General features: G+C 33.1%; 1 protein-coding gene and 1 pseudogene across 2 annotated transcripts; one reads left to right on the top strand and one right to left on the bottom strand.

The window, feature by feature from the left end:
- Positions 1–2,072: 2,072 nt before the first annotated feature.
- On the top strand, positions 2,073–4,949 carry LOC148309666 (DNA repair and recombination protein RAD54-like pseudogene; annotated as a pseudogene). The gene has a single exon (XR_015837502.1). The product of XR_015837502.1 is annotated as a DNA repair and recombination protein RAD54-like pseudogene (transcript).
- Positions 4,950–5,959: 1,010 nt separating this feature from the next.
- Positions 5,960–24,185, bottom strand: LOC148309665 (uncharacterized). Its single transcript, XM_088259752.1, has 13 exons — positions 23,808–24,185; positions 21,407–21,570; positions 20,015–20,095; positions 18,243–18,406; positions 17,281–17,453; positions 16,459–16,558; positions 15,441–15,601; positions 14,309–14,430; positions 10,747–10,876; positions 9,389–9,512; positions 8,767–8,900; positions 7,345–7,772; positions 5,960–6,471 (listed from the first exon to the last, which is right to left on the bottom strand). Exons 1-12 carry the CDS (start codon positions 24,075–24,077, stop codon positions 7,650–7,652), a joined length of 1,746 nt encoding a protein of 581 aa, XP_088115878.1. The 5' UTR covers positions 24,078–24,185; the 3' UTR covers positions 5,960–6,471; positions 7,345–7,649.
- Between the last annotated feature and the right edge of the window lie 93 nt (positions 24,186–24,278).

The following is a 24,278-nucleotide window of genomic DNA, read 5'->3' as shown; positions in this document are numbered from 1 at the left end:
GTTAACTCTTTACTCGCAGTTAGCACACAGTCTATAACACCTCAGACAATAGCCAATACGCTATTTACACACATCTCATGACAGCGGGGTGCCAAACTTTCTAACTATTTGTATAGCTTGTCTGAGGACAAGCTATACAAATAGTGCAGAATTTTGTCTCAAAACTAAACTACTGCCATCTGTGTAAAATATCCCTAAGGTAATATCAATTCACATAATTAAAAGATAAAATGGGGCTAACTTCATATTGGTGCCAGCATAATTTAACAAAATATATTTGGCTCATGCTGTGCGTCACAATAGTAGCTAAGGGTATATTTTGGATAGTGTGAGAAATACACAGTAAAAAGAATCGTTTTGGAATAATTACATATTACATTCTTAAAAGCTTAAAGATAATATATATGAATGAAGTAATCCTATCAAATGGTGCGAATGAATCATCAAAAACCATGTTTGTATTTAACTATGGCAATAGCTGGACAATATTATTTCCAGGTCACATGTTTATTGAACATAAAACTCTACTTTGTTATACAGAATGAATTTGGCTTTAGCAGCAAACAGGATAATGAATAAAAAATTGCACGGTTTAAATTTGACTCCCGTGAATTGATAATTGTTTAATATCTATAAAAATTATCAGAAATTTTCTAGAGAATATACCTATTATTAAGTATATAATTATCTCGTACGCTTTGAATTTTTATTAGGACCCATGTTTGAGTTTTACTTCTTAATACCTGTTAAATTATTACACCCAACCTGCATTTTATAATAATATAAAATAAAAATTACAGATTCTATTTATTATCCACATATGAATGATTTATATCTTGGTCTTTTTAATAGTTCATAATTATTAGAAGTCTTATCTCTGTTTTAAATTCTTTAAAAATAGTAACATTTACAAATGTCATAATATACTTATAATATTATCTCATTACACAAGTTAAAAATGTGCCTTTATGGACATGGCTCTTATATTAATAAATTCATTCAATAATGAGTCTCAGCTATAAAATGTTTGAAACTTTATTTTCCAGCCTTCTAGCTGTGTTGGCTTCAGAAGTTAGATATTTTAAAGTAACACAGATGAATATTCTGTGTTATAGAAATATTATGTGTTCATACCTATGTGATATAAAATTCATGATCTTGTGAAAACCAGAGTTGGGAAATAGTAGACATGTTCATAATCAAAGATGTTGCAGGGCCCATTATTTTTTAATATTTTCCTAGAGAGACACCATTTTGTCATTGAGATAAATATTGAGAAATATTGGATTTGATTATTCAAAGGATGTAAAAAAATGTTAGTATTTGGGCCCTAAATTCTAATATATGCTATATCCTAGGAAGGGGAAGGTACTCACTGTAGAATGAAAAAAAATGTAATAATTGTGTGATGTATAAATCTGTCATGATTTTATAAATAATTCAAAGGTTTTGTTTATAAATAAATTTTTATATTATTTGCTGAAATTACTGTTTTATTTCAACCTTTAAATCATTCTGAATGTAGATACGTAACATCTATTTTTTTTATATTGCAAGATAAATAATCAGTCAGCTCCAAGATTACTATCTTATAGTTATTATGAAGATTTCTGTTTATTTTGTCCACATAAAATTAATCTAGGAGAGCAAATGTATTTCTTTATTCATAGGTACACAAATATTGTTTTATTTATCAGACTAAAAGAAAATGCAATTCTTATAAAATTTGTGGAAAATAGATCAATCTTTCATGGAAAAATATCACTTCTAGGATTTTTTTGCACTGTTTTAAATCTATTTGATGTTCATCCTATGTCTTTTATTATTTATTCTACGAATGTGACAAACCTTATTTTAGTAAAATAAAAAGTTATCTTTAATATCTGTACATTTAGATAAAATCTTTTTTTGTGGTAAAATAATATGTGGTAAATCACTAAAACAAAAAATGCCAACTAGGAGCATGTTTGTAATTGTAATGGGTACCTACTTGCCTGTTCATGTTTTTAACTTGTCATTGCTTGCAATCACCGTCTATGCAAATAATCTATAATCTGTGGTATGGCGATCTATGGTGGATATTTTGAAATTTGACAGCCGCTCGCAACTCATCTGTTTTTGTTTCGTTTAAACTCTTATATAAGATGTTTTGTTCCTGTTTTTCACAGAAAATGTGTTGTAAATTACATTTTTTATAGAATATATTATAATGCTTCATTGTCACTCTTCGTAATATATGAAACAAGTTGTACTTCCATGAAAAATGAGGCGAAGTTTAGCGCCAAGTCAAACAAGTCGAAGTGATGATGAATTGCTCTTCAAGAGCCCCATTCTCCAAGTAGCAAAGAAGCGACGGACGAGAGGACCTGAAAAACAAGTTTGTCTATCGCAGAAAATATCAATCAACCTACCGGGTTCGGAGCACGAAGCCCTCATACGACAGATTTTAAGCAAACCTTTCCAAGTACCGATTCCTAATTATGTTTCATCGTATAGTACTAAAAGTTTAGGCTTAAAAAAATCGTCGGTAAGAAGAGCCCTTCATGACCCCGATGAACCCAACGCTTTAGTATTATTTTGCCCTCCATTCATCCCGGAACATGAAAAAATTAAAATGGATCCTGATAAAATTGAAGTAGCGGTAGTGGTGGATCCGGTGGTCGGGAATATCTTGCGGCCGCATCAGAGAGACGGAGTCAAGTTTATGTACGATTGTGTAACCGGGATGCGAATACCAAATGCCTACGGATGCATCATGGCGGACGAAATGGGCCTTGGAAAAACATTGCAATGTATTACACTCTTGTGGACGCTTCTCCGACAAGGACCGGATTGCAAACCCACCATCGTTAAGGCTATTATAGTTTGTCCGAGCAGTTTGGTGAAAAATTGGTTCAATGAAATTCACAAATGGCTCGGGCAGAGAGTCAACGCCCTTCCGATGGACGGAGGCTCCAAGGCGGAGATAGAACTGAAATTAAATAACTTCATGAATACTTATTCTTCTACCAGAGTGGCTACGCCGGTTTTAATAATTTCTTACGAGACGTTTAGATTGTACGCCAAAATACTCCATTCCTCCGAAGTCGGGCTGGTGCTCTGCGACGAAGGGCACCGATTGAAAAATAGCGAAAACCAAACTTATCAAGCCCTCATGGGACTCAATTCCAAGAGAAGAATTCTCATATCCGGAACGCCTATCCAAAACGATTTACTGGAATATTTCAGTCTCGTTCACTTTGTGAATGAAGGAATTCTGGGAACGGCGCAAGAATTCAGGAAGAAGTTTGAGAATCCCATTCTCAAAGGGCAAGATGCTCTCGCTACCGAAAAGGAAAGAACAACTGCGCAAGAGTGTCTAGTCATTCTAACAACACTAGTCAACAAGTGCATGATCCGTCGCACTAGCAGCCTGCTCACCAAGTATCTCCCTGTCAAGTTTGAACAAGTTCTCTGCGTCAAGCTGAGTGATTTGCAAAAGCAGTTATACAAAAACTTCATCAACTCTGAATCTATAAGAAAAACGGTCACTGGAAACAACGATGGAAAATCTTCTCTCAGCGCCCTGTCGAGTATAACAATGCTGAAGAAATTATGTAACCATCCCGATCTTATATATGAAAAGATTCTAGAAAGGTCCGAAGGATTTGAAAAAGCGCATACACTGTTGCCTTCCAATTACAATACTAAAGATGTCTTACCGGAACTATCGGGGAAACTTCTCATTCTCGATTGCATATTAGCGAATCTCAAAACAAATACGGACGACAAAATAGTCCTGGTTTCAAATTATACTCAAACTTTAGATTTGTTCGAGAAACTTTGCAGAAAGCGGTCGTACCAGTATGTACGTCTCGACGGGTCGATGTCTATCAAGAAGCGCGCTAAGGTTGTAGAGAGTTTCAATAAAGCGGATTCCAGCGAGTGGATATTCATGCTCAGCTCCAAAGCGGGAGGTTGCGGGCTCAACCTTATCGGAGCTAACAGACTGGTCATGTTCGACCCGGATTGGAACCCCGCCAACGATGATCAGGCCATGGCGAGAGTGTGGAGAGACGGACAAAAGAAACCTTGCTATATCTACAGGCTGCTAGCGACGGGAACCATAGAGGAAAAAATATTCCAAAGACAAGCGCATAAAAAGGCGCTCAGTGACACAGTGGTCGATCAGAATGAGGAATCCATGAGGCATTTCAGCTCCGAAGATTTGAGAGATCTATTCAGATTAGAAGAAAATACATTGTCAGATACTCATTCCAAATTCAGATGCAAGCGTTGCGTTAATAATATTCAAGTGACTCTGCCTCCAGAAAATTCCGACTGCACTTCGGATCTGTCCAATTGGTATCACTGTGCCGATAAAAAGAATTTGGCGGATTTGGTACTCAAACAGTGCTGGGATTTGGCCAAGTCTATATCATTCGTTTTCCATCACAGATCGGCTAAAGTGGAAGCGCAGGAAGTGAAAGAAACGGAAGATAAAGAAAATATATGCAAGAATAAATATAAGGAAGATGAGGATGAAGATTATAGCGAGAAAGATGACTCGGATGATGAAGATTACAAATAATTTCATTGACCTTCTTTAGGGTCAAAATCTCATTTACTAATAAGAAGAACTAACTACAAAAACTATTTTTTTAACAAAAAAACTTTTTTTATGACGTACAATGTTTATAAACATTTTTTCCTTTTGACCTTCTTCTGAGTATACTTTAAAGATCGGTGAAGACTCCAATGGATAATTTTTTGTTACATATATACATTATTTACAGCGAAAATTTATGGTCCCATTTTGAACATTTTATAATTTTACACTTTTATATTTGTGTAAATTAAAAATTTTGAGTTTTATTTCTTAAAAAATGATTAAAATTTGTCTATCTACTATATTATATATACTTAAAAATCATGTGAATGATATTGAAAAAATATATTTTTATTTTGTTTTTTTTTTGTATCTTATTTATTTGCGCATAGTATGTTAAATTTCCTTATAATAAATAAAAACTAGGAACAATAATAAAACAATTTACATGTTCAACATGATTATTTATTAAAAACAAGTGAAATAAATACATATAATATACATCACAAACATAAAAACTTTTTTAAAATTAGTATATTACCATTTACCGAGATTTTCAAGTGATGGTACACTAACATTTTGTAAAAGTAATTGACCACAAAGTAAATTTTATAAAATATTAATAATCATAAAAAATTCAGTATAAAAAATATTTGAATTTCAATCTAAGCAATGGTTAACACACTTGGGACGGAAAAGGTATTTCTACCCCATCGGTCGATTGATGCTTAAGGACGAAAAGGGTATTTTTACCTTCTGCGCTGGCCTCATTTAAAAGTCAGAAAAGAAGGAATTATTTAATGATTTTATATGAATATTATGTACCAATCTCTTTGTTAAGGTCTAAACTATATCGCTCACTCCTTTCAAGAACGTCATAAATCAAAAATCGACAATTTTCAGTTGTGCATGTTTTCGGAATGCCCAGAAAATGTACTATATCCCAGCAAAAGGGCCATATTTTTAATTTAATATTTACCCGCTACAGGGCAGAAAATGTTGTTTTTGCATTTTGAAGAAAAGGTATCGTTTAATTATTTTTTTTAAATAAACTTAATATTTTTCAAATGGAGAAAAAACCTTCAGGTTTTACCTAAAAAGATCTGTTGCACACTAAAAAGTTTAATAAGTGGCTTGATATTTATTTTTAATACATTGTGTTATATTTTTAAACTTTAAAAACGTTCTCCTGAAAAATCATGTATTTTGATTTATGACGTTCTTGAAAGGAGTGAGCGATATGTACACAATTATCAAATCCCGTCCCAAATGGGTGTAAAAAAACACCCATCCGAAATGTGTTAATGATATCAACATTTTTATAATTTTATGAAACTACCACAATAAAATTAGTTTAAAATTTAAAAATAATTTTGGTTGATTTGTTCAAAACGGACTAGTCTATTACGGTATGTTACGCAAAGTAATTTAAGATAAATATCGAGCCATTTATATTTTAATATATAATTACGTACATCCAGTCCAAAATTTAAATATATTTGTGCAAATGGTTATCAAAATTTGTTGGTTTCAACATTTGTCAAATGAAAATGATATAAAATTATAATTACAACATACACACCAAATCAAAACAGAAGTGTTAAAATTCCCATTTTTTTTTAATTGAAGACTAAAAATAAATAGTTACGATACATTCGCTACCTAATAAAATGAAGTCATACATCTACAAAATTAATATATCAATCAAAAATACCATAGTTTATTTACATAAGTCATTTAATGTTTTTGAGTAATAATTAGCATATTTTTCAATTATAATCTTTCCAAATACATAAATAATTTCAAGTAACTTCATTCAATATCTTGCCCATCATCAACGAAGGCATTAGTAATATAACACAATGATGTACAAGACAAAATTTCTAGTGTGGAGTTCTTACCTTAAAAATTATGAACATAAATGGTAAAAAAAAAAAAAATACAATACTGAAGGAAGATGATTGAAAATATAATACAGTAGAACCTCTCATAACAAGTGATTCGCATAACAAGCAAAAAAAATTGAAAAAGTTGCTCCCTTAACGAGCGACATTTTGCATAACAAGATACAGAGAAAGGGCAAGTCCCTTTTTCACGACATTCACTTGTGAGCCGCGCCAGTCAAAACAAAAAATGTTTCACTTAACGAACAAGATTTTGGAACAAATTGTGCTTGTTATGGGAGGTTCCACTGTAATATGATTATCTTGTACATATGTATATTGCCATGATCCATGTTTTTTATTCATATTATTTGACGTATACATACTCCGAGCAAAACGCTAATAAATACAACGTTTAAGCCATTTCCTTGTCTGTTACTTCATATTCATTTATAAAAATAAAAACATTTTAAAATGGTTTAAAAATTTTGCAATTTGATGTCACTTGCATTTTTTGCTGATGTTTCAGACCACATTGCAGCATCAAATATCTGGATCGACGTGCATCTTAATATATGTACAAATCACCAAGAAAAATAGTAAATGACTTTGCTAACTATGTATTTCTATTTAATTTAAAGACAATATGTACCGTAGAACGGGGTTACTTGAACTTTGATGTGTTACTTGAGCCCGGTGAAAAAAAAATATTTAGATCTGTATTTGGTCTACAATAATGAACGTATCGACATGATTCATTGTTTCCCTGACAGGTAACACTTATTGTCACGATACGTTCATTATTGTAGACCAAATACAGATTTAAGTATTTTTTTGTACTGGGCACAAGTAACACATCAAAGTTCAAGTAGCCCCGTTCTACAGTATATTGTTTATTTCAAACACCGTTACTTACTGTCTAAAATGCATCTCCATTCATCAAAATTTAGAAAGACCTAAAAACATCTAAAACTGAATGGCTTTCTACTAAACATATATTGAAAAATCTAAAAACCACTAGGAATAGTTAAAACAAATATACATAATGTAAAATCCACACGTCATTTAAAACTATACTACAATATCACAAAATTTCAGGCGAAACATTTAACTTTGTTCATTCATCAAATTGATTGGTGGTCTTCTTTTTAGCCGATAGTGCGGGAAGTATTATCCAATTAGCTAGAACAGCTCAACTTGAGGGAGTAAGCCCAGTTTGGTGGTTGCGATGCAAATCCACGCTTTTCTGCCTCCTCATTTATCTCAAACGGCTTCTCCAGAACTTCCATAAGAAACCGCACCTGGGAAATGTAATCAAATAATGAGGAAAATCCTTTTTAATTACGCATTATATAAACAACAGTACTGTCATTTTACGACTTACTTGGATGGCACTTTGCAGACGAGAAATATGAGGTTTCATTTTTAATTTTTGACTTTATTTAATTTAAAATTACTTGGATAACACCGCTATTAGTGAAGTAATAACACATTAAGGATGGGAACGGTATTTTTACCCGTTCGGTCGATTGATACTTAAGAAGGGGAAGGGTATTTTTACTTTCTGCACCGGCCTCCTTTCCAAATCAGAAATGAAGGGATTACATACTTCATTTGTTTATTTAATGGGATTACATAATTAATGTGTTTAATCTCTGTTGAAGTATTAACATATGTACATAATTATCAATTCCCGTCGCCAGCAGTCCACAGACGTAAAAAAACACCCGTCCTAAAGTATGTTAAGAAAAATTAAAGGTATGACCACAAAGTGACTGGCGAATTAATTAATGAAATTACTTTACTTAACATGTTCAATGCATATAGAATAATGTCATATACAGGTAAACTTAAAAATTTTGCAAATTTTTTAAAATCCGTAACTGTTAAAAATCCAATTCTACTTTCTATTTAAACATCATAAATAAGTGTGTTCTTTAATGTTTTCAAGACACATAAAACTAGCTACAAATCGTCATCTTTATTTAACCAGACTCCCATCAACATGTGGCTGCAATATTTGTTTGGACATGGGAGCCGTGTTCAACGCACAGAACGTATTAAACCACGTCCACAAACTGTTAGATCCTTTGCCTCCTCCAAAATTAGTTTGAATCCCATAGAACTGCGGACGGATTGTCAACAGTGGATGTTCTGAGCAGCGGAAATCTAATGCCAACCAAAAGACGCCTCTTTTGGTGCGCCCACTTGATGGCGGCTCTCGCGTGCAGAGTATATGGGAATAGTTGCGACCCTTGGATTCTTGACGTGGCATTTACAATGTAAATAAAGTACCTTGGAGAAGTCATTCTTTTCAGCAGAGGCGATAGCATCCTGCAACATCCAGTTGCGAGGAATGTAGCGAGGATTCACCGCCTTCATGATACGTCTCCTCTCGTCCTCCACGGTCGGACCGCAGTCTGAGTCAACTGTAACCGTATTATATTATACAATATCAGAATATTATGTTATTAATATATATTTTCCATCTAATAAAAATTATATATCAAAGGTATACCAAAAGGTCCTGCACAGGAGGCCAAACTACCTAACGTAACAAAGGCAGTGGAAGCCGAGTTTTATCTGCTAGTAAAACATTGATTTGTCTTTTATTCAATAAAATATGTTTCAACAAACATTACATGGCTATGGCGTAGATGGGTAAATGCTCGACTATTGTAAAATTAATTTATTTTTAATCTGGGTCTGGGTGTTTGTGATGTATTTTTCACATCCACCTTCCCTTTCCTTACTGCAGACAGCCTCTAAAATAGAGGCTTTGCGGGTCATTAACTATAATCTTAAATGGACGAGTACGAGGATCTGCTTAATATCCTATTTGTGGACTTTTAATTCCAAGGTCCACCTTTCAGTGGAAACTTGATGACTCGAGTTTATAAATGAAGTTTGTACGCACCGACTTTAGATAGCCTCTCCATGTAAGTATCCACCCAGATTGGCCAAGTTTCGTGCGAAGAAAGTCTCTTCAGAGCCCATTTGGTTTCCAGAGCCTGCTCGTCTCTCAATTCTGAAGGCTCCAGCTGCCAAAACAATTATACGATCATTAGTCTGGCACAACTCTCCGTTTGGTCACATTGCATTGGCCGTTTGTCCAATATTCAGACAAATGCACCACATAGCTTGGTGGGTAAACATCCTCCAGAGCAAAGAAGTTCATTTCATAAATCGGATTTAAAAAAAACATTTTCTAAGCAAGAAATATTTCAAATGCGTTTTTACAGTTCGAATCATGGTAATAGTATAAATGTATATGTATAAACAAATAAATTGGCAAACACACCAAACATTAAGTACTTAGTATCTAAACTATTGTTATAAATCTAATCCGATCCCGGCAGCATGGGTCTAGTCAGTTGACATAAAATCTTACCGGGTAGTTACCCGGTAAGATTTTATGGCTTAGGGTCGAAAATGGTGTTTTTAAAAAATCAAAACAGTAACAGTTTTAAGAATTTAATGATAATATTTTTGCTTGTTATAGCCGAGAAGTAGCTTGTTAGAATCGTGAAAAAAATCACAAACCAAAATGTCTTCAAATATTTCCTCGGTATATCCGAGATCTCGCTATATCCGTGCTTAGTAGCCGAGTCCGACTGTATATAGATTTTTTTAATGAGAAAATATTAATACAGCTCACGGTAACAAATATAACGTTCTGTGTCAGTTGGGTGTTACTAATAATTTCCAAAAGCAAAGCATGTATACAACTGTAAAGTAATAGATGGATACTGTGTAAAAATGACATATCGCTCACTCCTTTCAAGAACGTCATAAATCAAAAAACTAGATTTTTCAGGAGAACGATTTTTAAGTTTAAAAATATAATACATATACATATTAAAAATAAATAACAAGCCACTTACTGAATTTTTTACTGTGCAACAGATCTTTTTAGGTAAAACCTAAAGGTTTTTTCTCCATTTGAAAAATATTTAGTATGTTTAAAAAAATAATTGAACAATACCTTTTCTTCAAAATGCAAAAACAACACTTTCTGCCCTGTAGCGGCTTTTGCTGGGATATAGTACATTTTCTGGGCATTCCGAAATCGTGCACAACTCGAAATTGATGATTTTTGATTTATGACGTTGTTGAAAGGAGTGAACGATATTGCTGGTGATATGTAATGTCCTATTTTAAACCCGTTTAGAAAACTGTTATCAATTCAATTATGTTTGTTAATAACAAAAATGGGAGCGTAGGAAGCAAGTTTCATGGCACTCGGTACTGCGAAGAAGGAAGAGTTGGTCGTACCTCACTAAGCTGCCAGAAGGTGATAGTGAAATCCGCGCCCGTTTCCTGCATCATGTCCAGTAGCTTCTCCACTATCAGATCGTCCCCCTTCTGCTCGCTCTTCAGTCCCAACTTGCTGAGGAACACCTTACTGGACAAACCAACACAACCACTTCAGAAAAACTTCAATTGGACCCACATTTCATTGCATCAATTAAGTATAATACATACATATATATATATATATATATATATATATATATATATATATATATATATATATATATATATATATATATATATATATATATATATATATATATATATATATATATATATATATATATATATATATATATATATATATATATATATATATATATATATATATATATATATATATATATATATATATATATATATATATATATATATATATATATATATATATATATATATATATATATATATATATATATATATATATATATATATATATATATATATATATATATATATATATATATATATATATATATATATATATATATATATATATATATATATATATATATATATATATATATATATATATATATATATATATATATATATATATATATATATATATATATATATATATATATATATATATATATATATATATATATATATATATATATATATATATATATATATATATATATATATATATATATATATATATATATATATATATATATATATATATATATATATATATATATATATATATATATATATATATATATATATATATATATATATATATATATATATATATATATATATATATATATATATATATATATATATATATATATATATATATATATATATATATATATATATATATATATATATATATATATATATATATATATATATATATATATATATATATATATATATATATATATATATATATATATATATATATATATATATATATATATATATATATATATATATATATATATATATATATATATATATATATATATATATATATATATATATATATATATATATATATATATATATATATATACAACATTTTGAGTGTGTCCAAATACTTGTTCACAAAATCTGGATTATCTCCAATTACAGGAGTTATTTTCATATTATTTTTTGACATCTCATCAAAGATGAAGAAGAACATCAGACTTCCATATTCTTCTTCATCTTTGATGAGATGTCAAAAAAATAAAAAATAAAAAAAAATAAAATAATTATATATATATATATATATATATATATATATATATATATATATATATATATATATATTTTTTTTTATTTTATTTATTTATTGGAAATCAACAGCCATTAACAAAAATAATATAAATATACAATATAAGGAGCCCATAATGAGGCCAATTACTGATTTCACATGTTATACAACAATATATAATATATATAACAACATGAAAGAGTGAAAATACTATTAAGCTCAAAATAAAATGTGTTTGCCTGATGTGGCGTGTGATGTGGTGTGGTGTGGTGTGTTGTGTTAGTGTATTTTGTGTTAGAGTAAAGAGTGTGCAAGGCCTAGAGTTATAGCCGTGAATTATCTCTAAGCCGAGTTCCGAACATGCTTCGCACATAATATAACTTATACGAGAATGTGGGCGAACCTAATGATCAAAATAAAATAAATAAAAAAGAAGTAAAGATGAGATGTTACATCTCCAAATATATTTCAAGTATGTACTATCATTTTTTTTAATTTACTTTACTTTACTTTAAGTGTGGACTTCATGGCATAACTCCTTGAAATTTTTGTACAATTGTCTGTGATACTGATTTCGCAATTAAAATTTTATAAAACAACTGCATAGCGTACGATAGCTGATATGGTTTTACTAGCTAATGTCCTTTCTGATAATATAGATTCACCAGAACTGGTTACCCGCATCCATTTTAGGGTACCGCAAAGGCAAACGCGTTATAATCAACTTTTTCAAGTACCTAAATGTAACACTGATTTTGCCAGAAATACTACAATTAACCGCATTATGGATACTTATAATAAAATATTTAATGACGTAGATATATTTGGGAAAAGCACTAATTCCATAAAAAATGACATAAGCAGGAAATTAGGTGAATGATTGATCGTTGCCGTTTGTTCAACAAGCCAGCTGTTTAAATAGGTACTACACACACACACACACACACACACACACACACACACACACACTCACACACACACACACACACACACACACACACACACACACACACACACACACACACACACACACACACACACACACACACACACACACACACACACACACACACACACACACACACACACACACACACACACACACACACACACACACACACACACACACACACACACACACACACACACACACACACACACACACACACACACACACACACACACACACACACACACACACACACACACACACACACACACACACACACACACACACACACACACACACACACACACACACACACACACACACACACACACACACACACACACACACACACACACACACACACACACACACACACACACACACACACACACACACACACACACACACACACACACACACACACACACACACACACACACACACACACACACACACACACACACACACACACACACACACACACACACACACACACACACACACACACACACACACACACACACACACACACACACACACACACACACACACACACACACACACACACACACACTAACTCACCCCAACCAACATAAGAATGGCATTATCGGAGGATTTTTTTAATTGGCCATAGTTTGGTTAATTAATGTTATATAATATATTGTTTTGGCTGTAAAAATCCCAAATAAAATAAAATAAAATAAATAAATATTTGTTTGAGCGAAACCGACGGTTGACGATTACCAACAATAATAAACTTGGATAGTTGTATTGTTTTCGTCAAATACTACAAGTTTCATTTAATTAACTGTAATATTTAAATACATTCAAATAAGGGGATTAAAAATTACTGAAATATGCAAACAAATGTGTTTTTAGTTTTTTTTGTGTAGATCATCCAACTCTCGGTTTGTCACTGCTGTTGGAAGAGCATTCTACAATATGTTGATGGGCCCGCAAAAGCAAAAAGATATTTTTTCTTGAATGTTTTTCGCAGATACTTTGTGGCACATTTTAAAAACTTTATAAAATAAAAAACTTTGTTTTTAACTACTTTTTTATTGGTACACTTTTTCTCCAACCGGTTTCGACATGCTTGCCAAATTTAGTGCGCTGGTCAGGAGGCAGTAAGTTTACTTCACCCATGGCAATTGTAGCATGATACATCCGTCAGCTAATTTGTCACATCTTTCCCTAAGACTGCGGAAAGTGATCAGTGCAGTTCACAAAACAGCGGAGTGAGGTGACTAAATTTAGAACGAACTCACGCTTCGGAAACTGTTCAATTTTAAAGGACTCGCTAGATTAGTATGCATGTTTGGCACACTAAGGTTAGCTCGTGACTAGAAGAATGTACTCACAGTATCCTATTCTTCCCAAAGGTCTCGAGTGACTTGAGTATGTGGGATATGTGCAACTTCTGCGTGTTGCTCATCATGGGAGACAGTGCGGCGGATAGCTGTGCCATATTCCAACACACTATCTGGAAAATGAACATTCCTCATTCAACCTTTGTTTATATTGGCATTTAGAGATATTCCTATCAAGGTTAAACTCGAGAAATTTCCTTCCCTACCATGACAATTACAATTCAACCTATCCTCAATTCAAACATCTCTAAATAGCAGAGTTAGTCTCTCGCATACAGTATTGAAGCATCGTCAAACCGCTGACCATCTTCTTCCAAACCTTATTTGCACCCTATGGTGCATAGGACACTGAATCGTATCAACACAGTGTTTGTTAACGACTCAAAGGCAAAGTGACTAGTCCGACACCGCAGATAACAGCGATATCAAATATAAGAGTAAATAATCACTTAGATTTTATTCAAGCCCCCCCTGGGAATCGATCTTGGGATCTTGGGCGCTAGCCGCTACACTATACAGACGGGCAAACCGAGGCTTATCATTGACAATACTTATTGAATTATAATCATTTCAAGTCCTCCAATTTCACTGTAAAATAGGGACCTTGTTCTAACATAATACATACTAAAGGGTGATTTTTTAAGAGATCGTTTTTTTTTAAAAAAAACACATTAAATTCAAAAAAATTATATGGACCGTACTATTGATTCAAATAAAGAATTCATGCATTTTTCTGAATTTAATGTGTTTTTTTAATAATAAAAATCTATAGCTCTTAAAAAATCACCCTTTACAATACAATGAATACGCGCATAGCAGGTTACTCGTGAAACTATGCAATTAATTAGAGTACAATATTATCTGTGTTCCGATGTCTTTTAACTATTGTAGAAACAGAATTAGAATCATTTAAAGTCCTCCAATCTCACATAAAATAGGGACCTTTTTCTAATGTCCCTACTTTATAATACGGATAGGATATGTTCAAATCTTTGGAATGGAAAATATTTATAAGATTATCGAAAACGACCAGTAAACACTATTTCCACGTCAAAACCAGACCTACACCAGGCTACGTTGTAAAATTGTTTAATCATCATCCTAAAAATCTGGTTTATTTTACCTCTAACTGTTTTCCGAGGGCATATCTTCCCTCATCATCAGAATTGTTGGGAACATATCCGCTGTCGTACGAGTCTGCAAATCCATACGGACCAAAGTCAATAGTGAGTCCCAGGATACTCATATTGTCCGTATTAAGCACACCATGTGTGAAGCCAAAACCTACAACATTAATTAACAATCAATGCTGCTAACCCCTAGTAAAAATACAATAATGAAACGCAATTTTCTCTAGAATAAAACTTCATCGCATTTAAACATCATAATGTTTCTTTCAAGTAGAATCAAACTCGGGACCTCCAGCATGGTAGCCAAACGCGCTGACCACTACAGTATGGAGGCGTACCAAATACTAATGTTAAATAAACCACTAAAGATGCTAGTCTTTAGTAGCATTTTTTTTAAATTGACTAACTAATCATCACACTGATTACTGCAGGGGTAAGCAGAGAAAATAGAACACCACCCTGTATTTGCAAACAATCTTCACCTCTTCCACATGAATGCATCTCCTCATACATACCCGACAATTATTATGACTCTCGACTCGGCCACTTTTACTTGATCATGCTAAATTTTCCTCTGTCTACTTCTGCTCCTATTCCCAGCTACATTCACCTCAGTGTCGGGTTGGGGTGCCGTGGTTAGTGTCGCAGACTCTTGAGTCAGAGTTTCTGGATTTGAATCCATTCTACCACAATTTGATCCCTTTTTCTAATAATGAGCCGCTTAGGCTCACAGATATAATATGAAATTGAAGTATTTTTGTAAATAATAGAAACACAATTCTTTATTATAAAAAAAATACATACGAGTATTTATATTTGTTTTACTGTTCTTTTCCATTCATATGTTCCACTTGTCCTAACCATCTCAATACACCTTTCTTAATTTTGTCAATAATGTTTTTTTTTACTTTTATTTGTTAAATTACCATATAAGTACCTAAACACACTGTGCGGGTAAACACACTTAAACACACTTAAAGGTTGATTTAAAAATATTACAAAAAAACAAACCTTGCCATTTAGCAACCAGATTGAGAGACCTGTGTGTCACCTCTGTAAACAGTCTGATAAAACGATTTTCATCCCGCAAGGTTATTTCCGGAAAGTGTTCCTGGGTAAAAAAAAAATCATAAACAAGTGAAATAATTTAATAAAACTCCTTCCGATGGACACAATTAGCGCGTAATGCAATGTTGGTAGTTTTATGTTAAAGTAATGCGAGCATTCTGAGTCAGGTTTTCAATTGATTCATCCAAAATCTCAAATTCTAAGATTATAGAAAAAATTAAACGAAACACAGACTGACAAATCTTCTTCTTCTTTTTCTTCTTACTGCAGGCCTTGCGGCCTACAATAAGAGGGATTAGCCTCCTGCGATGTCGATTTCCAGCTATCGACCCATCTCTCGTTGCCTTCCCCACCTAACAACATCTTCGATCTCGCATATTTCCCTGATCCTGGCATTTCTTATTCTATCTTGAAGACTCTTGCCTGATATGCTTCGAGTCTTCATTTCTCTTTTTTATGGCAACGGTGTCTACTCTACTTTCGATTCCATACATCACGATGGGTCGGACACAAGTTTCAAACAACATAGGAAAGTTTTTTTTTACATATGATATGTATTTCTATACAAATCGATACAAACTCATACAATTAAGTGCATACTGGTCGGGACCCAGAACGTAAATTATAGCTAGTTTTTGTTAACGGTAGACTACACAGCCATGTTTCACAGCCGTGTAAGAGAAAAGGATCTGTAATTTACTATTACTTCCTTCCTTCATGTGGATTGGGTTTCCGCAATAGGACATATCACCAATAGATGTGTACCTGAATAATGAAGTCACACACGTCCCTCAGTAGGGCGAGCTCCCCGTTGTGGGCCAACAGTTCCAGTGAACCGATTCTCAACCAGGATGGCGACAGTCGCAGCACAATGGCGGCCTTCTCGTGGATTGGGTTTCCGCTATAGAATATATCACGAACAACGGGATCCTCGCTCACTAACCAAAGGCAAAAATCATTTTATTCAATTAGCCACTTAATGCTTTCCAACGAGCAGTGTTCGCACACAGCGCATGTATCGTATCGTGCCAACCCAAGCACTGCTCACATGTTTCAACTTGCTTGCATAAGCTTAATATTAATATAATTAAAATATAACATTGTTTTAAAATCACTATAATATATAATTTAAAATCACTATATTTATAGTGATTTTAAAACAAAGTTTCATCACAAGTTTTATCACAAAGTTAGTGCTTCAAATATAAATTATATTAATATTAATAATCCTACTGAAACCTTTTTTTTTACATGGGAATTGCATTTATTATTTACCTTGCTTATTATGTTCAAGGTTTATAGATCATTAAGTTAATTTTTGTTTCTTCTAAATAAATATATTTTTATTTGAATCTTGTTGGTATTTTTATTTGAAGTGTTGGCATTTTTATTTGAAGTGTTGGTAGGAACAGGAGGGATAATCTAGTGTGGGCCAATCGGGAACTGCTCAGCATTTGCTCATTGCTGGGAGGAGAGAAAGCCACGGTTTATAGATCATTTAGTTGATTTTTGTTTCTTCTAACGAAATAAATAATATATAAATATAAATAAATATCGGAGTGAAAAAATCACTTATATTTATTTGAACCCCCCCTGGGAATCGAGGCCGGGACCTCCAGAACGGTATCCGAGCATGCTGAACATTACACTACGGAGGCGGACATAACAATTCACCCTTTGTAAATGCCAAATGCGCAGAACAAGTGAATCTTTGTTGGTCAACTCACCGACTAAAGCTGCAGCTCTTGTGGTCGGTATGCCCAGATAGTGAAAGGCCTCCGAGGCGACCATCTCCCGCACAGAAGAGCGGAGAACGGCTCGGCCGTCGCCGTGCCGCGAGTAGGGAGTGGGGCCCGAACCCTTCAGCTGGAGCTCCCACTTGTTACCTAACCTACAAGCCAATTTGATATTATAGGTCTACACTTGGGAGGAATCATGCTATACATATCGCTCACTCTTTTCAACAACGTCATACATCAAAAATCGTCAATTTTCAGTTGTGCATATTTTCGGAATGCCCAGAAAATTTACTGTATTCCAGCAAAAGCGGCATATTTTTAACTTAATATTTACCCGCTACAGGGCAGAAAGTGTTGTTTTTGCATTTTGAAAAAAATGTATTGTTTAATTATTTTTTGAAAAATACTAAATATTTTTCAAATGGAAAAAAAACCTTCAGATTTTATCTAAAAAGATCTGTTGCGCAGTAAAAAGTTCGATAAGTGGCTTGATATTTATTTTTAATACATTTGATTATATTCTAAAACTTTAAAAACGATCTCATGAAAAATCAAGTTTTTTTATATATGACGTTGTTGAAAGGAGTGAGCTATATGAAGGGATGCTTTTAGATATTATCTTTGCTAAATGATTATTACTTACCATGTTTTACGGACTAAAAGACGCACATTAATTCAAGTAATTTTGCACAATTGCAATGAGTTTTTGTGTACTACATTTTTTTTATGATTCCCTCCCATCACTACAATGTTGCCAGATAAGGATAGGTTTCCCGCAGCATCAGAATCATTTTAAGACTGACAGGAATTTCAAATCAAACACTGGCCAATTTCATAAGTATATTTACTTTATATTTTTCGAGTAAAAGATGTACCTGAATTTCAGAGGCAATTTTTTGAAGAAAAAACTGCGTCATATAGTCTGTAAAATACGGTTTATTCATTTTTGCTCACGCTTCCAAAAACAGCATTTTCATAACACGGCGACATATTGCATCATTAGTAGTATACATGATTTTAGAATGTTGATACCTGGATTTTAAAATTTAGAGGAAAATGAATTCATTCCGATTGCTTCTCATTTCTAGTGCTACATTCTTAGAGATAACACATATTGCACTCTCAGATCACAAATCTCACTAGTTAATGCAACTTACGGTGAGGTCATAGTGACATCACACCTTTGGCGTTTGGATTTCAGTGAGAATTACTATATAATAAATACAAATTAGTGAGATCAAATTATTTAGTACGGTATAAGAAATTCCGGATAAAGGAAAATAGTTTATTACTACTACTACTACTACTACTATCACGCCGTTTCCCCGCAGGAGTAGGCAAATAGGATGGAACGACACACTCTTCCGTCCTGACATACACTCCCCGCTTCCTTTACATCCATACATCTAATTATACATCGGCTGTCCAAATTCAAAACACAGTAAGGGACATTTTTTTTGTAGTACGTTTTTTTGCATTTATGGACTAAGTAGACTCTACTTAGTCCAAAAATGCAAAAAAAACGTACTACAAAAAAATGTCCCTTACTGTGTTTTAAATTTGGACAGCCGACATGCCCTGCGCTTACGCAGACACTATTTTTACTACTTTAGGCACCACCAGATTTTAGGTTCCGATTGATCTGACCGTGCCAAGTCTTTTTCGGCCTTTCTCGTTCTGTTCTCCCGTTCACATTCGCCACATATATCTTAGTGATTCTCTCGCTATCCATTCGCTCCACGTTACCGAAAATAGTTTACCTATTGACATATTCCCCGACAAGGAGTGCCCTCCCGTCTCCCAGCTGTCCGGCCCAAAATCCAAACTGATGGCCCCCGTATCTGAAATTTGTGTGTTAAATCAGTTACATCTAATATATGCAAACTTATCCTTGGTAATCACAGACATTTTTCGAGCAGTCATAAAACTGCATAAAATAAATATACTACATAATATAAATATCTGCAGATAATATATTTTTAAATATTGTACTTTCATTTATTACTTCGTCAGTCACTTTGTGGTAATGTCTATTCATTTTTAATTTAAATTTTAGTTAGTAAATACCACTTCTTCTTCAAATCTATTGTGACACGTTTTTCGATGCATTCCACATCATTTTTTTTATTCTAATCAAATTTTACACATCATAAAATAAATACAATTTTATTAATTAACTAGCTGTACCCGGCCACGCGTTATTGTGGCTCATTAAGGTTAAAGGAAAAAGAAAGAAAATAGAACATATACATTTCCAATATGTTTAATGTCGATAAACATAGCGAGTTTTCCAAGAGGATTGATGCTTCTATTCCATTTTATTCCCATCTTAACGAGTTTTGGCAGATTACGTTGAATATGGACGTTAATTTTTATAATTTTCTACCGATTGGAGCCATTGACCAAAAAACTGAATTATTTAACATAATGTGGTTTACAAGTGGACTACTCATATTACCGATGAGTGATTTCCATTACTCATTTTAGGATTAAGGTTAACGAGGTACCTACATAAATAACAAAATTAATAAGATACATAGAAAAAAAATCATTTTTATGCACTTAAGTGCACTTTTATGCAAAATTCGGCTGTCCAAACTCAAAACAATCGGGGACATTTTTTTGTAGTATGTTTTTGTTTATTTAAACTGTCACTTAGAATTAGAGTTCAAACTGTCACTTAGAATTGTATAGCTACATAAGGACCGTAGTCCATTTGATCTTCACATTCGTTTGATAATGCCCTAACAAGGCGAAACAATTGTCACAGTATAATTTTTTATGTGTTTTTTGTTAATAAAATACAACGTAGTAGACTCAAAAAATCTGTGTTTGATTTAAAATAAATACATAAATTAGTATGTTTTTTTGCATTTTTGAACTAAGTAGAATCTACTTAGTCCAAAAATGCAAAAAAAACATACTACAAAAAAATTGTCTGTGTTTAAAGTTTGGACAGCCGAATTGTTTGGAAATTTCAATTCAACAATTATTTTGAATATAATGAAGAGGATATGCATTCATCGGTTAGTCATGTAGGATCACAGTATAATTTTTTTTATATTTATGGTAGTTTTTTAATTTTATTAAAAAATTATAAACACTATTTGCTTTATGAATACATAGTACAAAATAGTGAAACTTTTGCTCACCGGTGAGCAACTGGCAATGCTCCCCGAGGCAATTTATTTCCAGAGACAAAAGCCAAGAAATCTTCCGTCTCTGCTACAGAGGGATCCAGGTCCAAGATGTTGGTCATGGCATCCTTCGAAGCCACTACTAGCTGGACACCATTCTTCAATGGACTCGGAGAAACCTATAAATGAACATAATCTTATTATTTTTTGATATCTCATCAAAGATGAAGAAGAATACACAAGTCTGGGCATTTATATGAATATGGAATTTAATATATAATTTAAGGAATATGGAAGCACGGGGCTGACGACCGTCATAGGTTGGTTTAAGTTATCACTTTACACATGTGTAACATTCACCAATTCTACCCATTATTGACAACCACACTACTCAAATTCTTGGAAGTTCTATATATATGAACCAATTTTGAAACATAGTTCTTGAATCACTAGAACTTCACTAGAGATATCTATTGGTGAGATGAAAAGAAGCTTTTTATTGAGCAGAAACTCTTTTATTAGTATATGAGGTCCGAATCCTGGATTATAATCACACACAAGAGAAACGCCAGAAAATATCATTTTCATTTTTATTATTTAAGCTTATAATTTGACCAGATAATTTATTTACAACATTTTGAGTGTGTCCAAATACTTGTTCACAAAATCTGGATTATCTCCAATTACAGGAGTTATTTTCATATTATTTTTTGACATCTCATCAAAGATGAATATTCCATATTCTTCTTCATCTTTGATGAGATGTCAAAAAATATTATGAAAATAACTCATGTAATTGGAGATAATCCAGATTTTGTGAACAAGTATTTTGACACACTCAAAATTTTGTTTATAAATTAACATAATCTCTTTAATTTCATCAGTTTAAATATCCAATGGCTGAAATCTATCGATTACAGTTGAATAAAATGAATTTAGCAAGGTACTTTCTACTTAGAAACTTCTACCAATACCAATAAGGAATACAGTGGAACCTCTCATAACGCGTAATTCACATAACGATAAAAAAAGTGAAGAAATGATCCCTTAACGAACGACATTTCGTATAACAAGTTACAGAGAAAGGGCGAGTCCCTTTTTCACAACATTCACTTGTGAGCCAGTACGATGCGCCAATCAAAACTGTTGACGGGAATAGGGAAGGATGCAAAGAGAACAAAGATTAACTTTTAATTGAGTTTATTTAATAACAATATACGTGTTTTTCTAATCGACCGACCACTGTCGTAGATCCTCTTATTCGCTCTGCGCCGATCTCTTGCGCACCTCTGCTTGCTTACATCCGACGCCCACAGATGGCGGTATACAATGTTTTCATTGCTTAAATCTAACAAAAACAAAAAATGATTCGCTATTAAGCGAAACATTTTTTACTCATTAGAGTTAAATTCTGGAACGAATTATGCTCGTTATGACAGGTTCCACTGTATTTGTATTGAATTTAAAACTTATATAATAATAATAAAACCCTTATCCGCACCCCAATGGTGCATAGAGCACTGCGTCATATAAACGCAGTGCTATCTTGATCGTTTACGCATGAAGGAAAGGTGATTCAATTCAATTCAATTCAATTCAATTTATTCAATAAAAAAATATATATATGCATAACAAACAATATTCAAGGCGTATATATTAAAAGTAAAAGTAAGCAAGAAGACTTAAAGGTGTAGAAGAATCCCGCTTCGGAAAACTCCTTCGGACACATGGAACAGATCAATATCCAATGTGATATTGTTCAACATAGCGGTAGCTCTTCCTACAGGCATAACCATCGGCAGGTTGGTCCTGTGTATAGGAATGTGAAACAATCTATGCCGACGCTGTCTTAGGTAACTATCGGGAACATACAGACCAATGCTCCGGATAATTTCAGGATTAACGATCATACCGCGCAACAATCGATAAAAATGCGTAATTAAATACACATTCCTTCTAGTCTCTAAACTATTGTAGCCAAGCATACCCTGGAGAAACTGGGTCGGGTAGAGCCAAGGATAATAGTGATCAGCCTTCCGCTTCAGGTACCAGTCAGGGTAATATTGAATAAATACAACAGTGAAAAAATCACTTATATTTTTATTTCACCCCCCTTGGGAATCGAACCCGGAACCCCGGAACCCCGGAACCCCGGAACCTACAGAACGGTAGCAGAGCGTGCTCACCATTACACTACGGAAGCAGACAACTTAAGAGGATAGATTATTTATGCGTTTTATTTCCTTTACAACCGACATAAATTTCTGTTTTAACTCTTCTTTCTAAGATTCATCTCCTTTATTACCTATTTTGTATTTTACTGAATAGCGTGCAATAAAATATTAAGTTTCTAATAGGACAGTAATATCCAATAAGATTTTTTATCAAATAAATAGTAGTCAAATTGCGCACTTACCATTGAAAATACAGCATTTTTAACATTCAATCTGACATAATTTTGTGTCTCTTCATCCATCGGAAGATGTGAGTATTTCGGATTGGGATCCATTGACCAATTTGAAAAATTATCGACAAGCGGCTGGCATTTACTTTCCCCTGACATCGTTACAAAAGTTTTAAGAATATTGACACAATGTCGCGGTAACGGATAGTGTTTAGAGTACGCGGCGGAAGTGGTACAAATATTTTTTATAAACAAAAGTGTAAAAATGGTACTTTTATTCATTTTTCAAAATTACATCTTGTCTCCTAACCCAAAGATTATATACTAGAAATGTCCTAACCTTTTTTTAAATTTTGACATGTTTTGACAACACCACAGACTACAAAGTATATAATTGTATAGACAACACTAACCAAAGACAACAACCTACACTTCTTCTTTATGAGCCGTCTGACCTCCACTGCTGGAAATAGGCTTCTTCCC

This window comes from Brachycentrus maculatus, unplaced genomic scaffold, assembly GCF_059751285.1.
Source record: "Brachycentrus maculatus isolate JH-2025_06_01 unplaced genomic scaffold, ASM5975128v1 h1tg000119l, whole genome shotgun sequence".
Taxonomy (NCBI): Eukaryota; Metazoa; Arthropoda; class Insecta; order Trichoptera; family Brachycentridae; genus Brachycentrus; species Brachycentrus maculatus.
The sequence above is the reverse complement of the archived record's forward strand: the minus strand, read 5'-3'. Positions and strand labels throughout refer to the sequence as shown.

Bases quoted from the DNA above. Each gene is read 5' to 3' on its own strand.
- LOC148309665 (XM_088259752.1), bottom strand. From the start codon at position 24,077: ATGAATAAAAGTACCATTTTTACACTTTTGTTTATAAAAAATATTTGT. The intron at 21,571-23,807 runs GTAAGTGCGCAA...GTTCATTTATAG, and splicing joins AAAATGCTGTATTTTCAATG to GTTTCTCCGAGTCCATTGAA. The intron at 20,096-21,406 runs GTGAGCAAAAGT...CACAAATTTCAG, and splicing joins GCATTGCCAGTTGCTCACCG to ATACGGGGGCCATCAGTTTG.